This window comes from Hibiscus syriacus, unplaced genomic scaffold (genome assembly GCF_006381635.1).
Source record: "Hibiscus syriacus cultivar Baekdansim isolate YM2019G1 unplaced genomic scaffold, ASM638163v2 tig00112471_pilon, whole genome shotgun sequence".
In the NCBI taxonomy this organism is placed as follows: Eukaryota; Viridiplantae; Streptophyta; class Magnoliopsida; order Malvales; family Malvaceae; genus Hibiscus; species Hibiscus syriacus.
The window spans coordinates 230,942-254,349 of NW_024063340.1; the positions used below are offsets into that span (position 1 = coordinate 230,942).

At 35.0% G+C, this 23,408-nt stretch overlaps 4 protein-coding genes and 2 pseudogenes across 5 annotated transcripts; 5 read left to right on the forward strand and 1 right to left on the reverse strand.

The window, feature by feature from the left end:
* The first annotated feature begins 5,391 nt into the window (after window positions 1-5,391).
* Window positions 5,392-10,061, forward strand: LOC120179926 (zinc finger protein CONSTANS-LIKE 9-like). Of its 2 annotated transcripts, XM_039185377.1 has the most exons (6): window positions 5,392-5,628; window positions 6,409-7,152; window positions 7,702-7,926; window positions 8,614-8,918; window positions 9,364-9,492; window positions 9,583-10,061. In XM_039185377.1, the coding sequence occupies exons 2-5, from the start codon at window positions 6,559-6,561 to the stop codon at window positions 9,476-9,478; spliced, it is 1,239 nt and encodes a 412-aa protein (XP_039041308.1). In that variant the 5' UTR covers window positions 5,392-5,628; window positions 6,409-6,558; the 3' UTR covers window positions 9,479-9,492; window positions 9,583-10,061. The 2 variants fall into 2 exon arrangements, with proteins under 2 accessions (XP_039041308.1, XP_039041307.1); XM_039185376.1 differs by lacking the exon at window positions 5,392-5,628 and having other exon boundaries at window positions 6,042-7,152.
* A 1,593-nt stretch (window positions 10,062-11,654) lies between these two features.
* On the forward strand, window positions 11,655-12,113 carry LOC120179882 (probable transmembrane ascorbate ferrireductase 2). The gene is made up of 2 exons (XM_039185347.1): window positions 11,655-12,010; window positions 12,104-12,113. The coding sequence occupies exons 1-2, from the start codon at window positions 11,655-11,657 to the stop codon at window positions 12,111-12,113; spliced, it is 366 nt and encodes a 121-aa protein (XP_039041278.1).
* A 1,789-nt stretch (window positions 12,114-13,902) lies between these two features.
* On the reverse strand, window positions 13,903-14,638 carry LOC120179946 (nuclear transcription factor Y subunit B-3-like). The gene has a single exon (XM_039185396.1). The coding sequence runs from the start codon at window positions 14,609-14,611 to the stop codon at window positions 14,042-14,044; it is 570 nt and encodes a 189-aa protein (XP_039041327.1). The 5' UTR covers window positions 14,612-14,638; the 3' UTR covers window positions 13,903-14,041.
* Window positions 14,639-15,381: 743 nt separating this feature from the next.
* Window positions 15,382-17,391, forward strand: LOC120179960 (annotated as a pseudogene).
* Window positions 17,392-19,002: 1,611 nt separating this feature from the next.
* Window positions 19,003-20,500, forward strand: LOC120179883 (annotated as a pseudogene).
* Window positions 20,501-21,746: 1,246 nt separating this feature from the next.
* Window positions 21,747-23,184, forward strand: LOC120179994 (rho GDP-dissociation inhibitor 1-like). Its single transcript, XM_039185432.1, has 5 exons — window positions 21,747-22,177; window positions 22,288-22,354; window positions 22,487-22,705; window positions 22,791-22,915; window positions 22,994-23,184. The coding sequence occupies exons 1-5, from the start codon at window positions 22,019-22,021 to the stop codon at window positions 23,072-23,074; spliced, it is 651 nt and encodes a 216-aa protein (XP_039041363.1). The 5' UTR covers window positions 21,747-22,018; the 3' UTR covers window positions 23,075-23,184.
* Window positions 23,185-23,408: the final 224 nt, after the last annotated feature.

The window sequence follows — 23,408 nt, forward strand, 5'->3', positions numbered from 1 at the left end:
AATATTCATTATAATATTAATCAAGTCATTCATCGTTAGATTTTCGTTAGTGATTTATTAATTAGAGATGACAAAATAATTGGACGCTACGAGTTTTAACTTGGATTAACTCTATAAAAATTAGTTTTATTTTTTAAAATTCGAGTTGGAGACAAAGTTTAAGAAAAATAGAATCACGATAAAATGGATTCATATTTAGGATAAAAATTCTTCGACCCAAATTATGTGCATATATATATACATATACCCTTATATCGCAGACTCTATCGGTAAACTACTTATTTAATCGCTCATAATTATGAGCTCGGTTTTTATGGTTACAAAAAAAATATTTGTCAATTAGGTTATTAAGGGTTTTATTTTAGTATTAATCAAGTTATTGACTGTTAAATTTTTGTCAATCACTTATTAAGAATGATAAAATAACTTAAACATGACGAGTTTTGACCCAACTCAATCTATAAGAATGAGTTTTATTTTTCAAATTTCGAGTTAAAAATAGGTTTTAAGAAATATAAAATCAAGGCTGAACAAATTCAGATTTAGGATAAAAATTATTTTACTGAAATTGTGATATTTTTAATTATATATATTATTATATTTACAGAAATACTATTTTGTATACAGTGTATAATTATTTTCTTCTTTTTTTTACTATTTTTTTAAAATATGATTTTTGATCCATCTTTTCAATATTATTTTCTGATTATTATATTTTTTAAATTCACTGAATTTCTTATTTCATTGATTTTTATTCCACAATTGTTACACATACTGATTTTATGAGAAATAATCTCATCAATTATTATATATAATGTGTTCTGTTTCTTTTTAATTATATATTTTATAGGTCTTTTTTTTTAATGTTTTAATGTTTTATAGTTTTGTTTTATAGATTAAAAAGCAAAAATAAAATTTCATCGAATTAAAATTGAATATATCTCTCAAATCTGATCAAAATCAATTCAGGGCGAATAGAATAATTCTTTTAAAATAAATTAGGGTTTGATGAAATATGTGATATTTTAGATTAAGTTCGAGAAGATCAAACCACCTAATTAGAGGTTTAAATGAACCGAGCTTGAAACGAGTAAGATTGTATTCGTGTTTGTTTGTTTGTTTTTGAAAGTGTTCATGTTCGGTTCGTGTTTTTTTATTTATTTTTGAAGGTGTTCATGTTCGTTTATTTAACGTTATCGAACGCGTTCGTTTAATGTTCGTGAACATGTTCTTTTAAATGTTTGCGAACATGTTCTTTTAAATGTTTGCGAACATGTTCGTTTATATGTAAATTTAACGTTCATTTATTATTCACGAACATATTCATTTAACATTCTTTTATCTTTCGCCAATATGTTTGTTTAGAATAAAAGGGAAAAGAGAGCGACGAGAAATGTTATTTTTTTAGTTATAAATTATAATAGGGAAAATGATAAAATTATACAACTAGTGCTTAAGCTTCTTAAGATCCGTAGTTTAAACTCCAAATTTCATCATATATTCAATTTAGTATGTACCTCCACTAATATTCAAAATATAAAAAATAAACGAGCCTCTAAACGAACTTATAAATGAGCTTCTAAACGAGCTTGTTTGTGAACATAAACGAATTGAACACACATATATTTGTGTTCATTCGTTTATTAAATAAACATAAAAATTTTGTTTATATTCATTTAATTAGTTTAATAAAAGATTATTATACGAACAATTCATTAAACGCTTTATACATTTACACCTCTACACCTCGTTATCATTCCTATTACATACTCTTTTAATTGAGATAACGCCAATTTTAATTTTTCATATTTATATATTTAATTAATTTACCTATACAACTTTTCAATATGAAAAGTTGCGACTCTACTATTTTTTGTGCGGCAAATTGGAGTGTGGTGAGAAGTTCTGTCCCCAGAGGGTTCTACAAGAGAAAAGGGAATTAGCTCCACAATGGGATGCATCTCTTAAAGCTCCACTTAGAAGGAATGGAATTTTGTCAAGTCCGTGGCTGCGTGATGATAATTCAAATTTGGGCGCTGGAAGTGTAGAAGAAAAAGGGGATAATCAGGGGAGACAAATTACGGTGGTCAAGGGTGGCACAAAACAATAGCTATAGAGTACTTTTAAGGAGAATATTCGGGATAATCCTGGAGGGGTCAACGGTGATGTTGTTATGACGGGTGTAGAAGAATATGATCCCCTGGCTAAAATAGAATCTACAAAGCGGCAGCGAAGTGTTCAAGAAGGATTGGGTATGGAAGGAAGAATTCAAGAGATACCGGCTGGCCTATTATCCCGGCCAGCCGTAAGCAATGAAACTCTTAAGTTGGAATGTCTGGGATTTGGGGCAACCTCGGGCAGTTCGTCGTCTCCATCACTTGATGAGAGATGCTAACCCCTCTGTAGCTTTTTTGATCGAAACGAAACAATAGGGTTCTCGTATGGCTAGAGTTAGACGTTCGTGTGGCTTCTTAAATGGTATTGAGGTGGATCCTATAGGGACTTGTGGTGGTCTCTGTTTAGCTTGGAAGCAAGAGTGTGATGTGGTTCTTCGTTCGTTCTCTGCTTCTCATATTGACATTTTGATTTCAAATGATGTTGATGGTATGCGTTGGAGATGTACGGGGTTTCTATGGCGCTTCGGAGGAGGGTAGGCGTCATGAATTTTGGAATCTATTGAGAAGATTAAATGATGAGTCCATGACTCCATGGCTAATTATTAACGATTCAATGAACTCATGTATTCTTTTGAGAAAAGTGGGGGTCGTGTTAGACCAAGAAGACAGATGGCAGTGTTTTGTGAGGCGGTTGAGGATTGTGGCCTTGCTGACATTGGTTTCTCGGGACAGTGGTACACTTGGGAAAGGGGAAATCGAGCTGATACTAATATTCGCGAAAGGTTGGATAGAGGTTTGGCTAGCTCTAGTTGGTTTCATTTATTTCTTGAATTTAATTTAAGACATCTGGTGAATTCGGCTTTTGATCATTGCCCTTTGATCCTTAACACAATAGTGAGTGCGCGGCCAGTTCGAAGATGGCATTTTCATTTTTAAGCTCCTTGGCTTCTGGAAGAATTGTGTGAAGAGGAAGTGGTCAGGCTTTGGGGTGAAGCGATTAGTACAGTGCCAAAAAAGCTTGGTTTCGTCTCGAACGGGTTGGATTGTTGGTTTAAACAGTTATGTCATGATAAACGTTTAACGGGTATGGATATGGAGAAGCGACTGGCTGAATTGATGGATATGGTACAAATAGATGGTTTTGGGTGAAATGATCGACACAAAATTGGCTTTCAATTTAGAGGCAGACAAAAAAGAGCTCTATTGGGAACGACGTGCACGTGCTAATTGGCCCAAAAATGGAGACAATAACACGGCCACCGTTTTGCCACTCAAAGGAAGCGTCAAAATAAAATTTACGTGCTTGTTTATGAGGATGGCAGTAACGTTGAAGAGGAACTGAGTTTGGAACGGTTTGCTAGAGAATATTCTCAGTCCCTGTTTTCTTCATCGGGTTCGTCGATTGAGGAGAAAATTTTGCAAGGAGTTTTTCGGTGTATTATAGGCCAATAATTTTCTTTTGAAGGAGTTTACGTATGAAGATGTTACCAGTGCGGTGAAGTCCATGGGACCTTTGAAGGCAGCGGGGGATGGTTTGGGAGCGGTCTTTTATCAACGTTTTTGGGGATTAATTGACTTTGAAGTTTTGAATTTTTGTATTGGCGTCATAGAAGGGAATTTTGATTCAAGGTTGATCAATCATACTCACATAGTTCTCATTCCAAAGATTGATACTCCTTCTCGGATGACTCACTTTAGATAGACTAGTCTTTGTAATGTTCTGTATAAGATCATTTCAAAGATCATTGTTTACTGTATGCAACATTTTCTTGATAGATGCATTGACGAGGCTCAGAGTGCTTTTGTCCCTGGGAAGTTGATATCGGACAATATTTTATGTGCTTATGAGGTGTTTCATCCTTTCCCACAAAGATGAGTGGGGTGGAAAGGTTATTTTGCTCTCAAGCTTGACATGAGTAAGGCGTATGATAGAGTTGAATGACTTTTTTTGTGGGCGGTAATAGAGCGTATGGGGTTTTTTGAGGCTTGGATTTCGATTATCAAGGCTTACGTTGGCTCGGTGTCGAATTCGGTCACTATCAATGGAGTTACTAGAGAAAGTTTTGACCCTCAATGGGTTTACGACAGGGAGATCTTCTAAGCTTGTATTTATTTCTTATAATATCAAATTTGATTTTTCTCATCAATATTCACAATTCATTAGATAAATATCAAGTTTGATTTTCTCATTCGGTTTTGGAGAGATTGTTTACTCACCGTCACCTACATCATCAACAAATTATCTTCTCTTGTTTTGGATAACAAGTCTCCCTACAAAGTATTGTCTACTCATGTTTCGGATTATAAACATCTTATGGTGTTTGGATGTTTTTGTTTTGTCTCAACACTTCGAACTCATATAGATAAATTTCCAAAAAGAGCATTGTTTGATATATTTCTTGATTACATTGTTGGGATGAATGGTACAAAGTTTATGTTATCAAGATTAAGTGCATTGTGGTGTCTCGAGACCTTGTGTTTCATGAAATTATCTTTCTATTTCATGCTATTTCTCCCTTCTGTTATTTATCGATTTTCTGATTTTTCTATTTTTCTTTATCTACAATATTTTTTTGGATAATTAAGATATTATTTACCCACAATATTGACTGATACTTTAGGTTCACATATTGATCAGATCGCCCCTAATGCTTTCCATGTATCTCCGGTACAACATACAAGTGAAGTAGAATCTTCCTCCAATACATGTTTATATCAAGTCCCTATTTTTCAATCAAAGATAATAGTATAGTTGATTTTTATATATTTAAAAATAATCATTAAAATATCTCTTTTTCTATATTTTTCAATTAATTTTCTATTTTATATCTTTCAAATTATTATATATATATTTATATCAAGTCGAATCAAGTGCAAGTATATGTTTTAACCTATAAATTGGGTCAGATTTCAGATTAAATAAGATTTGTCTAAGTTCCAATCCGGTGAAGGGTGAAAGATATTATACTTAAATTAAATTCGACCCATTATTATCTATTGAGTGTACCTAGAGTTTCAAAATTCAATGACCAAATGAAGCAAAATTTTAAATATAAGGACTAAAAATACTTTATCCAAAAATCAGAATTAAAAGCATTTTAATCATGGAGGGAACAAGTAAAAAGGAGGACCTGACTTCCCCTTTTACGATTGAAGAGGACAAGGACCCACTTTTCGTTTTCCAATTTTGCCCTTTATGTTTATTACAATTTTTTTAATTAGAAATTTTTTTTCCACAATTTTTTTTAATAATTTTTATCATCTCTGCACTTTTTATCAGCTTATGTAATCACATTTTCTGTACACGCCCACCGATTTCCATCTCTTACACTTTCACAAACTCAAAATACAGAAAAATAAAATTAAAAAAAAATCAGAGAAGAGAGATTCTGGAAATCACTTTGTTCCAGGGTTTCTCGTTGGAATTTTATGTTTTTTTTCCTATAAATTTTCCATTTCGATATCACTGTTAGTTACCGATCTTGTCATCATCTTCTTTGTTTTTTTCTCGGTAAATTTCTAACTCTCTTTTATATTAGTTCTTAGCCTGATTTCCCATTATGTGTTTTCTTTTTTGTCTTCACTTGATTTCGATTTTATTTCTGGGTTTTAGATTTATTTTTTTTTTGTTACTATTTCCGGGTCTATTGGTTTGCATAAGATCCTCTGGTTTGTTTTGCTTAATCTGTTGCGTGTGTTTGTAATTCTGTTTTGATTATGGGGTTTGTTATGTGGATTAAGGTTCTATATTCCATTTGATTTATGATTAAAATTTTACTCTTTTTTTTCCTGGATATGTATTTTATTCTGGTATTTTTTTACATTCCTTAAAATGTAATTGAATTTTCTTTTAGTTCTGTTTTATGAATGCTTTCTCCCTTGGTTTTTTGCTTATTAGGTAATGAAAATGATATTATTTGCTCTTTTTTTTCTCGATTGTTGTAGTCGCCGTGGATGATTCTCTAAAATTTGATGTTTGCACGTTTCTCAATCAATAATAATTTTGTGTTTCTTTGCTTCTGAGTGCTTGGAACTGTTTACTTTTTTGGCTGAGATATATAAAATTGAAATCTTCACTCTTAATCAGTACTGATTCATGTGACCGCTTGTCATCTAGAATTCGACCTTGTTGTTGTGTCATTAATTTATGGGCAAATTTGAAGTGAATGAAGCTATCCATATATAAGTTTGCAATTGATACTGCTATTTTCCTGTTCGTTAGTTTGCTTTTAGATAAAAGTGAACTGAATTCCGTCGTAACAGCGACCTTCCTTTTCCTTTTATGTGACAGCTTGACAGGTATTGAAGTGCACGAAGAGATAGCAGAGTCTGGGATCGTTAGAAAAGCTCCTTGCCCATGATTTATATATGGTCTACTTATAGTCCGTAAACTCTTGGATAGAAGTTTTAGGTTTTGCTGTGCAGTGCCCTGCTTGCAGACATGGGTTACAACTGTGATTTCTGTGGGCATCAAAGGCCAGTGGTATATTGCCGGTCTGATGTTGCCTGTTTATGCTTATCATGTGATCGAAATGTCCATTCTGCTAATGCACTGTCAAGACGCCATTCGAGAACATTGTTATGTGAGAGATGCAATTCGCAGCCTGCTTTTGTTAGATGTGTGGAGGAAAGGGTTTCCCTATGTGAGAACTGTGATTGGATTGGTCATGGTAGCTCTACCTGGAATTCGACACATAAGAGGCAAACAATTAATAGTTACTATGGTTGTCCATCATCGGCCGAACTTTCTTCCTTATGGCCGTTTTTTTGGCAGTCCCCTTCACCGGGTGAATCTACTTCTGAGCTGGAATTAGGTCTAATGAGCATCCCTGAGAATATGGAGAGGACCTCCTGGGGTCCTTCAGGAAACGCCATTAGCCAGAATCAGGATAATACTGGTGGTGCAGAAGTTAATAACGACAATAATGCAGATATGGGAAGTGGCTGGGATGGGTCTTCTTCAGTTCTGGAAATAAGATCTCCTCAACAAGATCTAGATCAGCCAGGTGGATTAACTGATACATCATTGCCCAAGGTAAATTATGAATTTGAATATTTATCATTAAAAAATCTTGATCAACCGTTATTAAGATGCTTTCAGCTCCTTGCTATACGAGTTTCATGAGGCAGTGTTAAAGAAATAGGATAAGCATTTTGAGAAAAAAGGGACTATATTTGTAAATTTATTCTGCAGGGACAAGCCTTAAAAAAATATTCTGCAGGGAAAGTTTATACCAATTTTGTTCCTTGCTTTCTTGATTGTGTTTTATAGTGGAAATCGAAGTTTCATGTAAAAATTTTCTAAGAGCAAGTTATGTTTTAGGGTGATCTTGCAGAGAACTGTTAGTGAGGCCTTCAGAATATGATGACAATATCAATAATATCATTCTTTAAGATTTTTCATGTATGTATGTGTGTGTGTAACAGAACGGGGAAAAAGCAGTTTGAACGTGATTGACACAGGAAACAGGGAAATTGATATCAGAAGTTATCAAAATTTCATTTTAATCATTAACATAGTGATTGGAATAATATAACTCCATTTTGGGAAAATTTGATAATTTTTGCTTTATTAAATTTGCAGTTACCTTGCCCTCAAACAAATCATCCTTCACTTTGTGAAAATGATCTCTACCATGACTTCAACATAGATGATGTTGACTTGAACCTTGAAAATTATGAAGAACTCCTTGGAGTAACTCTCAATCACTCTGAAGAACTGTTTGAGAATGGTGGAAGTGATAGCGTATTCAAGATAAAAGACATATCTGCTGCTGATTCCAACTGTCGGGGTGCTGTTTCTGCTGAGGTTCTCTCTCTTCTCTTTTGAACTTTCTTTGTGGTGTTTGAGTTGTCTTTTTCTGATGACAGTGTTGTCATTTTTGTAGATATTTTTTCCCTGTATTGTTAGATGGTATGTATGACATATCAATTTTCCTTTTTCCCCGTCGTTTGGGAAATGGGAGTATTCCTTGCCAAATTAATATGGAGAAAAGTTTTTTAACACTGTACCGAGAAGCTTTAATTTGGTGTATTATAGCACCAATAACGTTGCTTTCCTGATATGTACCAAGACGAAGTTTAGCATCCTACTTTAGCATCTTCCTTTTGGAGGTTGCATAGTGATAAAAGGCATGCCCCTTTTCACTAGGGACAGTACTATCTACATGAAAACAATATTGTCAGAAACGACCAATGTAACGAAAAGAAGTTCACTGTCCTATCTGCTGAGTATTCATTTCGTATTGTGATTACTCTTTTGACAGAGTTGATTATATATAGCCACTATTGGTGATGAGAAAATGGATTCCTCAAATTTGCAAATAGATTACTGCTTGATCTTTTAGAGTCATCTTGATCACCAATTAATGTGCTTGGATACGACGTGCTTGTCTTATCTTCTTTGGGAATCACACATTACATAATTCCAGCCCCGTACAGTTTCAAGTTCGTGGCAAATGTTCTCATGGTCAGTTACTAAATATTTCTTGTCCAGGGCTCATCTATTGGTCTGGTCAACACAGTCCAGCCAACATGCAGCAATGGGGCATCTGCTGATTCTGTGATGAGCAATAAAACCGATTCTATTCTTTGTTTCACCGGAAGGCAGGCTCATTCAAGCCTATCATTTTCGGGCCTTACTGGAGAGAGTAGTGGAGGAGATTACCAAGATTGTGGGGCTTCATCAATGCTTCTCATGGGAGAGCCTCCATGGTGTCCTCCATGTACTGAGAGTTCCTTCCAATCATCTACTCGAAGCAACGCTGTAATGCGTTACAAGGAAAAGAAGAAGACACGGAAGTAAGTATACGTCAATAAGACACAAGAAAATGTGTTGCCTTATATGTTTATTATGTTGATGACATCACAAATGTCTGGAACTTAGAGGCCTTCCTTTTAGTTCCTCCCTGCTTCTAAATTTCTAGTTCCAGGGAAAGGATGTTGATTTACTACAAACTAAGCACATAACAATGACTTGATTATTGTTTACTACACTTTCTAGCTTTTCTTCATTTGGACCTTTTTTATAATTGCCTTCAAATATCAATATAGTCGTTTGCATTTTTATACAAGTACGATGAGCAGAACTCTGACACGACGTTTCCAAATAATTTGATATCATCTTAACATGTGTTGTTAGTAGTATAATCGTTTCTCGGTATAGTAATCTGTAACCAGTTCATTTTACTTACTATTCTGCCATTGAAGGAGGTTATATATTTAACCATTGACCTTATTGCGATAGGTTTGAGAAGCGAGTGAGATATGCATCTCGCAAAGCAAGGGCGGATGTTAGAAAGCGTGTGAAGGGACGCTTTGTGAAAGTCGGTGACGCCTACGATTACGATCCGTTGAACTAAACCCGAGGCTGCCGGTACGGTTCTTTTAACCTTGCTTTGTTAGTTGGAATGAATTGGTTTATTTCAAACTAATTAAACTGACAGGTTTTTTGGTTGTATTACAGTGCTCCAGGTTTCTTTTATCAACACACACTGTGAATAAATAATACCAAGGCCTGGTTCTTTATCACCATAAAAAACATCGAACGGATCGCTAGATCAGTCGGCAAGATCTGCCTGCTCATTTCTTCTTTAGTATGGAAAGGACGGATGCTGACTATAATCCTCCTAGCCATATTTAAGCTCGGTGTCGGTTATTGTCGACCAATTATCTACCTTCGGCTGGTTCCCAGCGCTTTTATAAAAGCTGCCGCCGCCGCCATCGGCTAAAGCATGCAGCTATAATTTTGATCTTGTTTGTTTTTTGCTCCTTCTATTTAAATGTATAGCAAAGATTTTGGTCTGTATGCGCAGTTGAGAGAGTTTTAATGGTTGCCTGCACATTGTCCATTGCCCAAAGTAATAGTTGCACCTGTAATTTCCCTCTCTCTTTCCTGCTGGAAGTCTACTGCAAAACATATCATCTTTATCTTTTGGGAGTCTCTAAAATATTATTTGTTAATATAAAGCCTTTTATATCGTTCAACTGAAAATATTACTTAAAAGCATAACTTTTTAAGTCGGATGGGATAATTTTTTTATTAAAATTGAAAATATTATATTTTTCGTAGTATTTTCGATGTAATTGAAATTATTTTAGAATATATAATTTTTACAATTTTAAACTTTTAATCTGTCATAATGTAATTTTTGGGGACTATTTTTGACGAGTTTAATGAAATTCACCAATAGTTTGTTATTGTTTATTTTTAATTTCATTTTATAAATTATAATTTAAATAAAACATCCTCCTCTATGCAACCATACAAGATTTTCATCAAACTCAAAAAGTTACATATTAAAGCCAAAATTAGGGGTTAAAGCGTATATCAAAACCAAAACCAAAACCAAAGGTCAAATTGTATTAAAAAATAGGAGACCAAAGTTATATTAAAGTCAGAGGTTAAGTTGGGGGAAAAAAAGATAAAGTCAAATCGAAGATCAAAGTCAAATTCAAAGACTGAAAGGTGCATTAATCTTATATAATGTAAATATATTTCAATTACATATGTTTAAACATAAAAATAAAATTCAAAAATATAATTAAATTGTACTAAAATAGTTTAAATTTTATATGTACCAAGAAATAGTTTTAATTTTATTATAAAATAGATGATACATTATTAATACAAGATGATGTGGCACATAAAAATTAATAGATTATCTCTTAATTATAATCAAAATTTTATTCTAATATTTTTAAATGACAATTTAAAAGTTTACAAATTTATAAAAAACATATAATTTAATTTAAAATTTCATAGTAATATTTTTTAAAAATTATAATTTTGTTCTTCTTTTAAGTGGTAAGTCTAAGTTTAAAACATATTTATAAATAGTCTTTATTTTCCTTCTGATTTTCTATTTGTTGTTGGCCTCTATTTTCTATTTCATAACCCTACCTAAACTCCAGCTTAGAGAACCCAAGTTAAATCATCATCAACTTAGTGCCTCCTCAAGTTGGATATTAGTTGAGTTGCAAACATTTGTTTAAGTTTCGTTTTCCCTTTTCGTTGTAGTTGAAGACTTCTAATCGTGTTTTCATCTTTAGTTAGAATCACTTTCAAGTTTGTGTAGACACTCGTTTTTGTCTTAATTTTAAAAAAATTATTTATTTATTTATGATTATGATTATGATTATTATTTTTATTATTAATCTTTTTATTAATTTTTTTTCCTTTTTTCATGTCCCATGTTCAACCCCACTATCTCCATTATTCCAACAAACTATCCACTCAACCCAACATCTTCCGTTTCTTCTTATATATATTATTCTCTCTAATTCAAACCAAATCCCATTTCTTCTTCCTATATATATATTATTTATAAAATGCCATGGGGGCTACGTGGATAAGGGCTTTTATTCTCTCTTTGATTGTAAAAAAAACCTCTGCGCTTTGAATGTTTTAAAAGATTCTTCTGATCCAAAAAGGGGACCACGAATCATTGGGGGGACTTCGGCTTCTCTTTTTGATGAGGAGGATTGGCTCTCATCTCCGATAACAAAGATCTCATCTTTAATGTTCATCAAGTTTTAATGGTCCTTGGACTAGTGCTCTTGAATGGAGAAGCCATGGTGGCATACAAGACTGTTCAGGGGACGAACAGCTTTAAACAATTAGTTCATCTTACCATACAATGCATTGCTGTTATCTTGAGTCTTGTCGGTGTATGGACTGCTTTGAAGTTCCACAATGACAAGGGCATCGACAACTTCTACAGTCTGCACTCGTGGGCTGCCTTGTTGCCATGGCATGTTTTCTTCGGGATTGCCGCACAAGCTGGTCAAAGTTATGGTCGGAGAGCGGCTTATGAGCGTAGCGATCGTGGATGGAGGGGGGAGGCAGTGCAGGAAGCTTATAAACTTTCCCTTTGGTTTCTTTCGTCTAAGCGGTGAGAATTGTTCTCTCTGTTCCTCCATTTTTCTTGTTCTTACTTTTTAAAATTTTTGTTTATAGCTACTGTTTTGATGCTGATATTCTGTAGGTCGGATTGAATTATTTTAGTGCGATATGAAGTTGTGAACCATAACGATTTTTTTCCTTGAAAATTATTTTTCATTTTGATCAATCTTCTTTTACTTTATACTCGGCTCGTTAGAGGTGCACTTAGTTCTTTGCTTGATAATCAAGCTGATTGGGGAGCTCGTATAAGGTTAACATGGAAACGACTTTCAATGTGGCTGTGCTGCTATAACGATTGAAGTAAGCAGTTGGTGCAGGTATTCGAAGCTTCATGATATATACATGGTTGTAATAGCGTGAGGCATCGGTTTGCTTCTCTTTTAGTTCTCTGGAAAGTAACGTTGATGATGAGCATTGTTTTTTACAACAAGAACATAGAAATTTAAGCTCTTGTTTTGTTTCTGAAATTTGAAAAGATTAACTTGGAAGGGTACACAGTCCTATGCTGCCGGAGTTCCAAAGAACCAAGTATATGTTCAATGGTTCATTTCTTGACATGGATCCGTAAACCGATTAAATATTCAAGCAGCTCTTTGTGCCTGGTGAAGAGAAAAGGATAGCAAGTTTCTATCTCCAGCAAAGCATTGCAAATCAGAGCATCCCTTCCCTGTTCGTGATGGAAAAGACCAAGCCCTTTATCAAAGTGCAATTGTTAGCACTGATAGCCAGCAGATTCTAAATTATTTGTGGATGTGATTTTGATCATTCAATTTCCAAGGAATCCAATTAAATTTTAAACCAACCAAAGGTAAGTAATTCGAATCGGTTTTAAAAATTTTAATTTAAATTTTTAATTTTCGCAAATAAAGACAAATGACAAATTAATTGGTACTGAAAGGATGGTTCAAGGGTGCTAATTATTCTTTGACCGTAACCGACTCCCGAATTTAACACGTTTCTGGTACAACGCAGATCAAGTAAGATGGTGTCTGATCAATCTAAATATTTTTTAAAATGATCGGTGGCAACTCCAACCCAATTATTCACGTCGAAGCCCAATTCCGGGCCCAATTGAAAGACGATTTCGACAATTTGGATGTAACAATTAGGCAATTAGTAACTATACGCTAGGTTTTCGAGCGTCTAGAGAGCTTGTTGTGCTTTTAAGTTTATATATTTTCTTGGCATGCAAAACTCAAGTCGTAGGCTAACTTTCACAAGTAGCCAATGCATCACAGATAATCCAACTACTCTGATTAAGTTTCTAGTACTAGCATATCACATGCGATTGAACCGCGTTTTAGCGTAGACGGCTAGACGGCTTGTAGTGTTCATAGATTTGGATTGCTTTTAATTGCTACATATGATGGGGGTATGATATAACATCGGTGCATCTGCAGAGATAAGAACTTGTATGATGTGCTCTGGCATAAGGTCGTGGATATGTAAATGTTTGTTGAGAAGCATTTTTACAGCAACCCATTTAAAATCACTGTATGGATCGTGATGGAATTGAAAGGATTGTAAATATATTTTGAAGTAGTTTTAAAACAATAAATTGTAAAGCACTGTATAGCTCAACCAAGATTGCTTGTGTGAATTGTATGCTCAACTGTTTCGGATTACATAATAACATATCCAATTGTATGCTCATCTGTGTATATATATATATACTATTTTTGAATTGTTCTCGAGTTTTTTGAATAGAAAGAAACTCAAAAATTAAGAATTTGAATCGAGTTTAAGTGTTCAAGTATGAGTCGAGTTTATTCAAATCGAATATTAAATAAATTTTAATCGAGTCCTAATGTCTATAAAAAACTGAATGGAAGAGTGTTTTGGAAAAAGCTGGCAATGGATTTATGCACAAGTGAGCTTAAAAATACATCAAATGATATTTGCTTCATTAAATAACGTCAACGGCAGCTTTAAAATAATATGGAAATACAATCTGTTAACCATCTACCTAGACCTGACCACAGCTCAACAACTCACGACGGCGGGTGCGGGGGCACCACCTTTACCCGGTCATTTGATGATGGAAGCCACCAGAACCATACGGGTGTCCTTGATGATGCCCCATCATCATCATCCCTCCACCAACACCACCCGGACCCACTCCGCCGCCGCCACCACCAGAAATCCCTCCGTAATCAGCGCCGCTGCCTCCACTTGCCCCACCGGCTGAACCCCCATTGGCTCCGTCGTTATCTCCCCTTCCCGTAGAGCTCCTCTCACCTTCCATCTCCCTGTACTTCTGCAAATAAATCTTCAAGGGCTCCACGTACTCTTCGAAACCGAGCGTCGTCATGGCCCAGAGCAAATCGTCGCCGTTTATCGTCTTCCTCTTCTCACGCTGACACTTGTCGGAGGCTTCGCCGGTGACGAAACTGATGAACTCGGAGACGCATTCCTGGACCGTCTCTTTGGCGTCTTTGGAGATCTTAGCGTTTGCCGGTAAAGCCTTCTTCATGATCCTGCTCACATTCGCAATGGGTAAAAACCTTTCCTGTTCACGCGCCGTCGTTTCCCTCGGCTCGTTACCTTCGCCGGTGTTATGTCCGCCCGATTCATTGTCCGAGTCCGCCATCAAAAGAAACAAATCCAAGGTGATGTGGATCGATAGGTAATAATGGATTTGGAGATGAAACGTGGACGAATGTGAACTGTTCGTTCATAGATAAGGCTGGACTGGAAGAGTTCAATCTGAACCGTTGGATTTCTGGGATCCCTAAATCTAAACGGTTTAGAAGCAAAACACGCATTGGTCAGAATCCTCCATTGCTTGATAAATGTTTGGGTAAACTACACCGTGATCCTTAATTTTCAACTTTGATCACAGTTTGATCCATATTAGCCCAATACTAATATAATCCTCAATTAATAATCATATTCAGAAATTAAAAATTCACTATTCTCATATTTAACACCTTTTGGTGAAAGTACTTCTTTACCCCTAATACCTTGAAATCTTCACAATAGGATCCAAATTACTAAATCTTAGACTCTTCTTATCTCAAACAATTGGCATACTTCTTTTAACCCATTAATAATATTAAAACAAATAATGGGCTCAATATCCAATATTAAAATATTAACATCCATATAAATGTACTGTAGTTTACCCTTTAACCTTCAAGGCGTACAAAATTGGTTTACTGGGTTGGGATCACTATTCATAGAGTAAACATGGATTAAAACCTTCCCAAAATAGGTTTTTGGTCTTAAAAGAATTGAGATAGATAATATGTTATACCATTACGTAATATGGAACAATTTTATTGGAATTGTATTACTTGTTTTATTTGTTATCAGGTCTTTATTCTCAATAATTATGCTCTCTTTTTAAAAACGAAGAAACTGTTTTCTTTCGCTTTAAACAACTTGTGAAGAATTAAAAAGACAAATGGCAAAGATCAAGCAGCAATTAAACAGGAAACTTAGTATAAAGAAGCTTAAATTTATATCATTATGTATCCCAAGTCGTGCTAGATGATGGTTCAAAGGAGTTGTTTTTATTTGCAGATTAATCAAGATTTTCGTTATGGGAACATCATCTGGTTCTAATATTAACCATCAGCATTCATCCAAGATGTTGCCCCCACGTCAACAACCTCGGTCAGGGAGCTTACAAACTTCGTTGTCCTTAGATGCCCATGAACACAGATCAAACTCTGATAATATTCACGAGTTTCCTACTGAGAGTGCTAGCTCACGAGAAACTTGGCCTGCTGCTGATGCTATCACAGCAAAGGAGATTGAAAATGTTTGCCTTGAGCAGTCTGTGATTTGTCGTGTTTCTAGCGCTGACAAGATAACACTACGAGACATTGCAAGAGAAAGAGTTGATGTTATGTCGGAAAAGATGCAATACCTACCTGATGAGTGTATGGATGAGTTAAAGAATCAACTCAAGGCTATCCTAGAAGGCAATGGTGGTTCGCAGAACAGGGAAGAGTTTTTGATTCTTCAGAAGCATGTTCAAAGTAGATCTGATTTAACAGAAAAGACATTGATCAGAGCACACCGGTCGCAACTTGAGATCCTTGTTGCAATAAATATGGGAATTCAGGCATTCTTGCATCCCAGTGTCCGTCTATCCCAAACTTCTCTTATTGAGGTATTTGTGTACAAGAGATGCAGAAATATAGCATGTCAAGACCAGCTACCCGCAGATGACAGCACCTGTGAAATATGTACCAATAGGAATGGTTTTTGCAATCTTTGTATGTGTGTTATCTGCAATAAGTTTGATTTTGAAGTAAATACCTGATGGATTGGCTGTGATTTGTGTTGCCATTGGACTCATACTGATTGTGCTATTCGTGATGGGAAAATTTGTACGGGTCCTTCAGTTAAAAGTGCAACAGGTTCTGCTGAAATGCTCTTCAGGCGTCGTGCTTGCAATTGACCGTCTGAGCTGTTAGGTTGGGTTAAAGATGTTTTCTGCCATTGTGCTCCTGCCTGGGACAAGGAGGCTCTAGTGAGAGAACTGACTTTATTAGCAGGATATTTCGTGGAAGTGATGATCCTAGAGGGAAAAAGCTCTTTTGGAAGTGTGAGGATCTTTTAGAAAAAATGAAGGGTGGATTTGCAGAGTCGGCAGCTTGCAGCTCGATATTAGTATTTTTCCAAGGTACAATATGTTCCTAGTTATTTAATCATCTCGCTAAATATCATGTGATTTTTTTCTTGTTATCTGGAAATTAACCAGGTCCAACTCCTAAACCAGTTCAGCAAAGAAAGGTTTTTCAGATATTCATTTTTCGTTCTCAAGTCTAAAAGTTTTGTTCTCTAAATCAAGAAACTTTTTTTGCGTGAAGGTTTTACATTTTGTTAAATCATGGTACTCCTTTATGTAGAACTTGGCATGGATTCTCGAACGAGCCTGGAATATGTGGAAGGTGGGAGGTTGATAACACCACAAGAGGCTTGTAATCGAATTGCTGATGTAGTGCAAGAGGCCATAAGGAAGATGGAAATGGGGGCAGATGAAAAGATGAAACTGTTCAAGAAAGCTTGCTTATCTCTTGATGCTTGCGAGCGGGAGCTTGAGCTAAACAAGCAGATTACCTTAAACAACGCTTGAGCGAGGCAGAGGCAGAAAAGCAATATTTGTTTGAAAAGATAAAGCTGCAGGAGAGTTCACGTGCATTGCAGAGCAACAATGGAGGTGATCCTTCAAAGGCGTTGATGTATTCCAAAATCCATGATCTGCTCCATGGATACAATATCCATTCTAAGACAGTCCTGGCCAAATGAGCGCCACGGTTTCAGAACAAATCCCTAGGGAAGTTTGATGCGAGTTGGGAGTATGTTTATTGTGGAAAACTAGAATGTGAGATTTGGTACTCAAAATTTTCTTTAAACCTTCAATTTTCTGTATCTTAATTTGTTTTCCTGTAAAGCAATTACCAGGTGTGGTAGAGCTGGTTTCTCTGTCTGCAATTTTGAACTTTGTTGACTTGCATGCTGGGGATTATTTAGGATAAGAAATGAAGAATATAAATCCTTCAAAAGAAATGAAGAATTCGATTAGATGGACAACTTACTTAGGATAAGAAAAGAATACCAATTAAGAGGATACGTATGATGTTGACTTGTGCTTTTGTTTGAATTAATTGATTAGGACATCCACATATGACGACGTAATGTTTGATATCTTCCGTCGTTTTGATCTGATATAGTCATTAATTGTTACAGATATAATAAAATAAAAGGATATGGCTTTGTCAGTAATGTCAAGATGGCCGAGTTGGTCTACGGCGAAAGTATCATGTACCGATACAAAGGGCAATGGTTCGAATACCTTTCTTGACACAAATTTTTTTCCCATATGCTAGCTGAACTGGAAAGGGCATGGGTTCGAATCCCACTCTTGACACAATTTTTTTCCCATATGCTAGTTGAACTGGAAAGGGCATGGGTTCAAATCCCACTCAAATAAATGCCCAAACTATACATTTTGTGTTAAATAAGTGCCTACATTTTTTTCTCATCCAGCTTGCTTAACATTACAAACGTTACCTCTTTAGTGCTTGGGCCGTTAACGGCGATAGTTCTCTTCGTTAAGTGATATATGTCACAATCGGGTAATTTAAAAAAAAATTATATATTTTTTAAAAATACATAAATTTTGACATTTTGAACTTGTTGCTCATTAAAAAAATTTGTTGTTCGACTCGATTTGTTGCTCGTTAAGCTCGTTAGAATTTTGTTCGACTCGTGCTCGTTAAAAAAACTTGTTGCTTAGCTCGTTCTCGTTAAGTTTGTTGCTTGTTAAACTTGCTGAAATTTTTATCTTATTTTTAAAATTATAGGTAAAATATACTAATACTATAAATTAATAGATTAGTCATTTATCATGTTTTTAATATCTATGAGTAAATTAGAAAATTTTGAACGAAGTAATTTAAAAAAACTACTAAAAAATTATAAAAAAAAATTAATGAGTTGCTCGCGAACTTATCGAGTTGAGTTGGACTTTGCTCGACTCAGCTCGTTAAGGTCTGAGTCGAGTTCGAGTTCGAGTCAAGTCAACCAAAATCGAGCTTTTACCGAATTTTTATCGAGTTGAGTTCGAGTTCCTCACAAGCTGCTCAACTCATTAATCACCCTAATAGTGTCTGCATATTAAAGTCCTCTGTTACGTGTGCTTCTTAAATTTGTTAATTTATTGCATAATTACATTTTGATAACAAAAATTATCTTATTCACCTATCGCGCTTATTTACGCATCTTTCTTATTCATATAAAACGTTTATTGGAATGCAGTTTAAACTAAATCTTGAAATAGAAGAATACATTGGAGATTTGCAAATTAAATTGGTTATTCTAAGTATAATTTAGCTAGAAATTGACAATTACTTACACATTCCATAAAGTCTTCAAGATTAAGAATGTTTTCAATTCCAACCACTCGGAATTTTTTATGTTGTCTGATTGAGAATTTTGTCTTCGTTTTGATCTCCTGTTTGAAACTTTGAGTGGTGGAATAAATCAAGAGAGCATTTCAACAATTTAATTGACGAGTTGATTAAAAATGGTCATTAAGCGACCACTTACCTTAGATATATAATTTGTTTTTAAATTTTATTCCATTCATTTGGCTAATTAGTACCTTTGTATATTTTATCAATGAAAGGCATCAAACCCTTTGTGACTCTAATGCACTTCGATCAACCGGATGCCCTTGAGAACAAGCATGGAGGCTTCTTAAATCTCAACATTGTGCAAGTTCCCACGCTAACATCCTTTACTATCTGCAACTTGTAATAAATGTAATATAAGCTCACTTCTTTCTTTGCAGAAATGAATTCAAGGACTATGCCCAGATTTGTTTTTAAAACATATGGAGATAGGGTTAAACACTGGGTTACAATCAATGCTCCACTGATTATGGCTAAAATGGGGTATGCGTTGGGAATAGGTCCACCAGGAAGATGCTCCGATAGAAACTTTTGTCCTAATGGTAATGGTGCAACTGAGCCTTACATTGTTTCCCATAACCTTCTTCTTGCTCATGCAACTGCTGCTAATCTTTACAAACAAAACTACCAGGTAAACCCTATCCCCATACCATATACAATGTGAATGTCAAATACGAGAAATGAAAACTCGAGCAATCATACTAATGCATTGGTTGGTTTGGTAGGCAACACAAGGAGGACAAATTGGAATAAGTCTTGTTGCACAGTATGTTGAGCCATTTTCAAACACATCACTTGATGTTGAGGCGGCAAGGAGAGCCATGGATTTTGAGTTGCGGTGGTTAGTACATGTTTTTTCTCAACTAATTTATCAAGATGTTATCAATTCGTAAACGGACAAATAATCGAATCAAGCAATATCAACGTAAAAGAAGACACGCACAAGAAATAAGATTTTGAAAAAATAGAATGTGATCGTAGGTATATGGAACCGCTGGTGCGAGGAGAATACCCAGAAAGCGTGAGAAGATTGGTGAAGGAGAGGCTACCTGTTTTCACTCCACAAGAGAAACACTCGTCAAAGGATCATTCGATTTCATGGGTATCAATTATTACACCTCCAGATATGGTAAAGACATTCCGTCAAGTCCAAATGCACACCACCTAGCTACTTGGTAGATCCAAATGTAAACGTGACGGTGGATAAAGATGGTGTTCTTATTGGTCCGAATGCGGAAGTGCATTTATCTACGTTTACCCTCAATTACTTTACATGATTCTTAAGTTTATGAAGGAAAACTACAGTCAAGACCTTACGTTTTACATTGCTGAGAATGGTTCGAAAAATGAACTCCTCCATGCTTTCATTCTATTATATATTTGTTAAACCCTTCACTAATTAATGCAGCTTCTTAATGAATTAATTGAAAGCTTCGGATGGGGAGAAGGTTACAGGTCAACTACGGGCTTTATCATGTTGATTTTATAATCTTACTCGTGCACCTAAAGAATCCGCTAAATGGTACCATGATTTTATTAAAGGTGTATGAAAATAGAAGTATCAAAGATCAAATTATGTTGAGATTTTTTTTAATTAATACTATCTATGTAAGCCTATTGTATAAGTCATGTGTATATATTTTATTTTATGACATTTTGAACTTGCTGAAAGTTTTAGATTTTTTTTGTTATCCTCCGATTCCAAAACTTTGTCTTGATTAATCTGAAATTACCTACGTACCAGTGGCGGAACACAGTGAGACATGTGGGGCCATGGCTTACCCAAAATTTGAAAATTTTCCATTTTAGACCCTTAAAATTTTGATAAAATTAATTTGACCCCCACAAAAATTTTAAAAATTCATATTAAGCTTTAAATTTTTTAATGTTCTTAATTAAACCTCTACCATAATTTTTAAAAATTCTCATTAAGCCGAATTTTTAAAAAAATTAGTTAGACACCAATTTTTTTGAAAAAATATAAACTGAACTCTTCAAATTTTAAAAATTTTAATTTAAACATCTAGTATTTTTAGAGTTTTAAGTTGGCCCTCCCAAGCTCTATTACCAAGTTCAGCCATTGTACGTCGTACACCTGACCTTGGTGGGTAAGTCTCTCAGCATGATTTTCTACATACACAAAGACTCAAACTCTAGGCCTTTCTTAATCGATATCAAGCTATTTACTACTTGAACCAATCCCTGTTGGTGAAAGCATTAGATTTCATTATCATTTTGTTGAATGCTTGTTTCTATTATTGTTGGATGCATATTAGAACGCATGGATAAAAAATACAATCCATTTAAGATATGGAAGATAAAATAAAATAAAATATATTTATTTAATATTTATGAACATATTTTATGTTTATAACATTAAATGAATATATTAATAAAAATCAAATTAACGAACATGAATGCATATAATTTTAAATGAAAGAAGAAATACAAATTTAAATTTTTTAACAAACATAAATCAAACTCAAGTAAACTTAAGAATAACAAACAAATATAAATAGGAATTTGTTCGTTCAAGGTTGTGTGTGTAAAAATACATAATTAAAAAATAATTATCAACTTAAATTGTCTATTTTATAATAATATTATATCGATATTATTCGAATCGTATAATCATATTGATGATGTATTTTCAACGATCACTTCCTATACTCGAGCTCCTCCGTCCACGGCAATCAACCGGAACTCTCCATTTCTGCCATGGAAACAGCACTGTTATTTCGGATCACCACAAGACCATTTCCTACAACCTAACCATTCAACAAACCAAGACCAAAGACAACCTCAAAAGCTGCCCCCTTTGCTCCTCTTTTAGGCTTCGATCGCCTCCCACCGACATTTCTGAGTTTTTCAACAAACCAAAACCATACCCCGCACCATCAACACAAAGTGGTCGACCAATCGGGTTGCTGAACAGATATGTCTTGTGCATGGTCTTTGGTCTTATGATTCTTTTTCATGTCTCTTTGGTTTTAGCGGACGACAGAAATTAGTACAATAATTTGTTGGTAGGGTTTACTTTTGCCTGTTTTTCTGTTGATGATCAGTTGATGTCTTTGGCGGTTGGACCTGGTCCGAGTTCCAGTAATATGGATAGCAACACCGAGAAGAAGACTCCTCATGAAGGTGAGGAAGAAGAAGATAACGATGAGAGCAGTTTGCATTTGGGCCCACAGCGTACTCTCAAAGAACAGCTTGAGAAAGATAAGGTTAATTCATTTTTGTGTTTTTCAATAACACGTGTATGTATGTATGTTCTATTACATGCATTCAAGATTTTATTATCATTATTCTATGTTGGTGATGGCTGTGAGTGTAGGATGATGAGAGCTTAAGGAAGTGGAAAGAGCAGCTTCTTGGAGGTGTGGATATTAACAACATTGGAGGTACTGATTATGTATGCATAAATCCAATGCATATATGGATACTAAGAGCATTAACAAATCTGCGTTTTTCCTTCATGTTATTCAGACTCAATGGTGCATTTTAGATATATGTATGTATATATTTGATTGCAGAAACACTTGAACCAGAAGTGAAGTTCCAAAGTGTGGCAATCGTGTCTCCAGATAGGGCAGACATAGTACTTGAGATACCTGCAGATGGGAAGCCACAGGGCCTATGGTTTACACTGAAAGAAGGCAGCCATTATAGCTTGAAGTTCACTTTCCAAGTTAGCAACAACATCGTATCTGGTCTCAGGTACACCAACACCGTCTGGAAAACTGGTGTCAAAGGTATAACCTAATCTAATCTACTCAAACCCTCCTACCATTCTTCTTACCCCAAAACCCTACGGAATACTTCCCTTTTCTGTTCCAGTTTACGGCACCAAAGAGATGATTGGAACTTTCAGTCCTCAGTTAGAGCCTTATACACATGAAATGCCAGAAGAGACAGCCCCATCTGGGTTTTTGGCTAGAGGAACATACACTGCAAAAACAAAGGTTAATTCGTGTTCAACACGTACTCGACTATATCGAACCCGAGTGACACCAATTTTGTTTTCGTTTTTGTTTTTTCAGTTCCTTGATGATGATAACAAGTGCTACTTGGAGATCAACTACACATTTGACATCAAAAAAGATTGGGCATCTGCTGAATAGATCAGAATAAGATTTGATGATCAGTTCATGGAGTTAGTGCATGTTCTTGTCATGCCTACTTATATATATATGTTCAACCTTCGGACAATTTTCCTACAGCTAGTTTTGTTTACCGCAATAAACACAAGTGATGAGATGAGAGGGGCTTCACTTGGGAAATATTTAAGCTTTTTATGAGCAAGTTCAGTTTAATTAGCATTTTCTTGATAAATTAACGATGTCTAGAACTCTAGATATTGCTCTTCTATTCCATCTATGTGCATATATTAAAAATGAGTTATCAGTCGATGACTTTTTTATCATCAATTTGTTCTTTGTATGATTTTACAATTGT